We start from the raw sequence: 4,405 nt of genomic DNA on the forward strand, positions 1-4,405 counted from the left end.
TTTAGTATTGGTATAAGAGTGCATCATAAGGTAGCTTTGCAACCCTTTATCTTTGGCAAATATTTTGTGTTTAGCTTTTTTTAAAAAAAATTTAAACTTAAAACTTCTTTTACGTTTCCTATTTATTTGCAGCCAATAATCCCATGATGCATTGTTCATTATGTAAAAATTGAAAACAATCTAAATATTCAACAGTAAAGGATTTTCAGAGCTAAATACCCTTCATCTTTGTGCAGGGAGATGAAGAAGTCAAGAAAACTAATGGAGATTATTCTTTAAAGGAGAACAGCTGCAAAGGTAGAGATAGGCAGTAGCCATAAGAGGAAGGTCTAGCAAGTATTTTTTTAAATAAGTAAATATGTAGTAGAAATGGCCAAAAGGTGGAAAACAAAACTAAATAGAATAATTATTTAAAATTCATCATGTTAATTATGTAAGGAAATTAAAAGCTTTGGTGGACTGGGTAGAACCTCTTCTGTCTCTCTCTTTTTTACTTCAATTATTTAAAACATCACCACTAGTCTCTCTTTTCTCACTTGCTCTCTCTCCCCTCTCCTCACCTCCTTTGCGGCAACTCACTGCTATCTTTCTCCTCACTTGGTTCAGTATTCCTGGAATATGTAGCTGCACGACAGGATGAAGATCAACAACTAAATACTATTTAGCATTGATGGTTCAGGACCGTGGACAGCACTCATGCTGGGAATGGGGCTTGCTGAAATTGCAGTGACTTTGTAAGTTTGGTCTATCACAGAATAAATTTGTTGGTGTGGCTACAAATGGATAAGGTGCTGACCAGAATATTAAAACTCATGGCTAATTTTTTTTCTTCACTTTATGGAGGGGAGGAAAAAAAAACATTAACGCAAAGAAAGGCTGGCACATAATAGCACTCAAATACCTTAACTGAAATGAACTTTTCACCTTAATAATAAAGAGTGGCTCAACATGTAGGTGTATTTGATGGCTCTTTTAAAGTGATCATTCCAAATCAATAACAGAAAAGGAAAATTGTGTATTTTTTTTTTTTTTTGCTGTGCTGTCCATGGTGTCAATGAAAATAAGGTTAAAAGTTGAACTAAAAAATGAGAACTGAGTTGAGATTCAGCCACTAACACAGGATAATGCAAATTCATTTTAGATGTAAAATTAAAACATCATTGTCTATTTTATGACAAAATTTTAAAATCCTTTCATGACTTTGTCCAACAATTTAAATGACCCCGTCATCCATCCTCTGATACAAGTAACTTAAGTGAAAGGTTACTTGAAAATTCACCAATGGAAGCCTGAAAATTTAATGATATACCTTTCCGGCAGCATTCTTTCATCTTTGTCACCTTGATACAGTTCCTAAACAGAAAACAAACTAATGCTACTCAAATCTACATGTTTACATAAACTCACATTTCATGTGTCATCTGTTCTGAAGAGTCTTCTTCTAAAATTAGTCCCTATAGGTCTTGAAGTGTGTGACTCTCATTTTGACACACAATCATACAATGGCTCCAACTTTTGCTGCCTGACTCGTATGTCCTCTGAAAGACAAACATTGAGAACTATTTGAAGTAGTTCACTTACTTTTCTGTTACACTTCATTACACCTAAAAGGGCTGCCACACAAATAACACAAATACTGAACACTTACAAATCATCGTTTTTCTGGAATACAAGAGTGTATCTCTTTGCTTCTTGGCACATGTATCTCTGGAGTATGACAGTACAATCAGTGAACTCATCCTTTAAATTGATGAGATGTTATTATCATTCCTCTTAGTTTTACCTCAACTGGGAAATGTTCACATAACCATTTAGATGTGTTGCCTTAGATCAGCATTTATCCAACTTTTTCCCGAAGGCATCCACCTCTGCTGGCAAAAGTGCATGAAGCAGGATCTAGGAACATTATTCCAAGTTGTAGATGGCAAATAGAACATTTCTTTGAACTATCATGCTTTACTTTAAAATACATTAGAATTAATTTTGTACTCTATTCTATAATTCATTCATTCAACAAATATTAGGGGCCTCCTGCATGCCAGGCATTATTACAGGGATACAGTAGTGAATAAATATATCTGTTTGTTTTTAACCTAGTAACATTTTAATACAACTGGCACAAATAGAAAAACAAAAACTTTGCCAAAGAGCAAAACCGATAATCCAAGATGGAACAATTATTGCTTCAAATACTACTAGTCATGCTATTGCAACCTGAGAGTATATTTGCACCCATTTGAGCAGCATAGTCTTGGGCTAATTCCCAGAATACAAAGCCAATGGTAAATATTTACTCTAGATGAAAATATCTGAGTTATTAGAACTAACGAGGTTGTCTTCATTTTACCGTTAGATTCTGCCTTTAGGTTCTGAAATGGCAAAGGTGGACATCCACTTTAATACCTGGAGAAATATATAAAGCTAATTCTTAAAAATCACATGAAGGGGATGGGGCATGGGGTATCATTCTTGACACTTCAAAGTTAAGTCTTGATTTCAGCACCACATTGCTAACAATTGCTTTTTTTTTTTTTTTTTTAACCTTAATTTAGCAGCTTCTTCCAGGTTCTTATGTATCTGCTGATCAGCTTCAAACATGTGGGAAAAGCAAAATCTCACATAGGACAAACTTTTGGATTTCTCCCTGTATAGAAATCCTGAACATTCCTGTTGTTATCCCATTCTATTGGTCTGGGATCAAGCTTGACGTGAAGATTCTTTGAAAAGTAATTTTATCTTAAATCATTTGCTTTTTGATTATAAGGTCTAACTCCAATAATAAATTATTAATATTGCTGTCTGTGGGTATGTGGCATATGTATTTTTTACTGGAGGCAGCTCTTTATAATAGCTTCATAAATTTAAAATAGCACAAGTGATTGCCTGTTGGGGTTAAGAGTCAGTCCTCCAAAACTGTAGTGACTGAATAACTTGCATGAAGCCTGGCTTTCCTACCTGGAGCCACCGAGTAAATCATCCGAAATTACTACAAAGAACTCTATGTGCATAGATGTTAATGTGTTTCTCTTGCAGACAATGTACAACCACCAAAATTCAAACTCCTTCAGATTGGTTAATTAGAGAAAAGGTAAAGAAAATACCAAAATACATAGACTTCACAACTACAGGACAGTGGTTCTTAATCCAGATTGTCTATCCGAATCATCTGTAGAACTAGTATGAGATTTTGCTGTTTTAAAATTCAGATTGGGGATCAGTGTTCGTAAATCTAACCTGAGAGGGGCCCAGGAATGCATACCTTTTAGAAACTCCACAAATGATTCTAATTTAAGTACTGTAAGACTGCTATGGTTTGGATATTTGTCCTCTCCAAATCCCACACTGAAATTTAATCCCCAGTGTGGTGGTGTTGGGAGATGCGGGCTAGTGGGGTGTTTGGGTTATGGCAGGTAGATCCCTCATAAATAGACTAATGCCTTCCTGCGGGGAGCACAGGTAAGGGAGTTCTCACTTTACTAGTTCCCACCAAAGCTAGTTGTAAAACAAAACAACAACAAAAAACCTGGCACTTCCACCCTCACTCTCTGGCCATGTGATCTCTACACACATAGTGTCCCTTCCCCTTCTACCATGAGTGGAAGCAGCCTGAGGCCTTCACCAGGTGCAGATACCCGATCTTGAACTTCCTGGCCATCCAGAATTGTGAGCCAAATAAATCTTTTTCTTTATAAATTACCCAGCCTCAGATATTCCTTTATGGCAATACAAAATGGACCAAAACGAAGGCTAAACTTCATTTTATTCCTGATCATAATATGGGCCTCCTGGTTTTGTGAAGACTTAAATTTAGTGTGCCTGGAGGCTAGAATCTAGATGGTTTAATGTGCTAGTCACCTCAGTTTTCTCACACTTCACATAAAAGACAACGCTTGAAATCCAGAAGTAGCCACAGTCTCCAGCATAGAAATTCCAAGTTACTCCAATTTCCTGTGTATAAACTCGCTCATGTGCACAGCACCAGCCTACCTTCAAGTCTTGGTGTTATAGGCAGGATCTCTCTCAATATTAGGTGATTTTAAATATGTAACCTTGTGCTCACCAGTAAGAAGCCTTGAACATTTTATATTTGAAATTTTAAGGTCAGTTTATTAAGTTCAATGATGAAAGCTATCAGAAGAATATTCTCCTGAAAATAATTTTTTCTTAGAAAAAAAGAAAGGAAAACAAAACCCTCTGAGGATAGCCACAGATGCTGTGGCAGTCAAGCCTCTCTGCAGATGGGGACAGTTCATTAGTCAGCTGAGTCACTCTCTGGGTCAGCAGGATTATAGTCTGGATCATCTTCATCATCCTCCAGCTCCAAGTCATCCATTTCTTGGAACAAAGACTCATCTACCTCCACGTTGTTTCCAGCTTCAAAAAAAAAAAAAAAAAAAAAAACCCC

At 36.4% G+C, this 4,405-nt stretch overlaps 1 protein-coding gene across 1 annotated transcript in view; it reads right to left on the bottom strand.

Annotated features, from left to right (window-relative positions):
* Window positions 1–1,637: 1,637 nt before the first annotated feature.
* RWDD1 (RWD domain containing 1) overlaps window positions 1,638–4,405 on the bottom strand; it is a 23,779-nt gene continuing 21,011 nt past the window's right edge. Inside the window, 1 exon segment of the mRNA XM_017855462.1 lies at window positions 1,638–4,374. Within this exon segment, the coding sequence (XP_017710951.1) occupies window positions 4,253–4,374 (122 nt within the window). The 3' untranslated portion in view covers window positions 1,638–4,252.

The sequence above is a fragment of the Rhinopithecus bieti genome, unplaced genomic scaffold (assembly GCF_001698545.2).
Source record: "Rhinopithecus bieti isolate Rb0 unplaced genomic scaffold, ASM169854v2 scaffold_41207, whole genome shotgun sequence".
NCBI classification, from domain to species: Eukaryota; Metazoa; Chordata; class Mammalia; order Primates; family Cercopithecidae; genus Rhinopithecus; species Rhinopithecus bieti.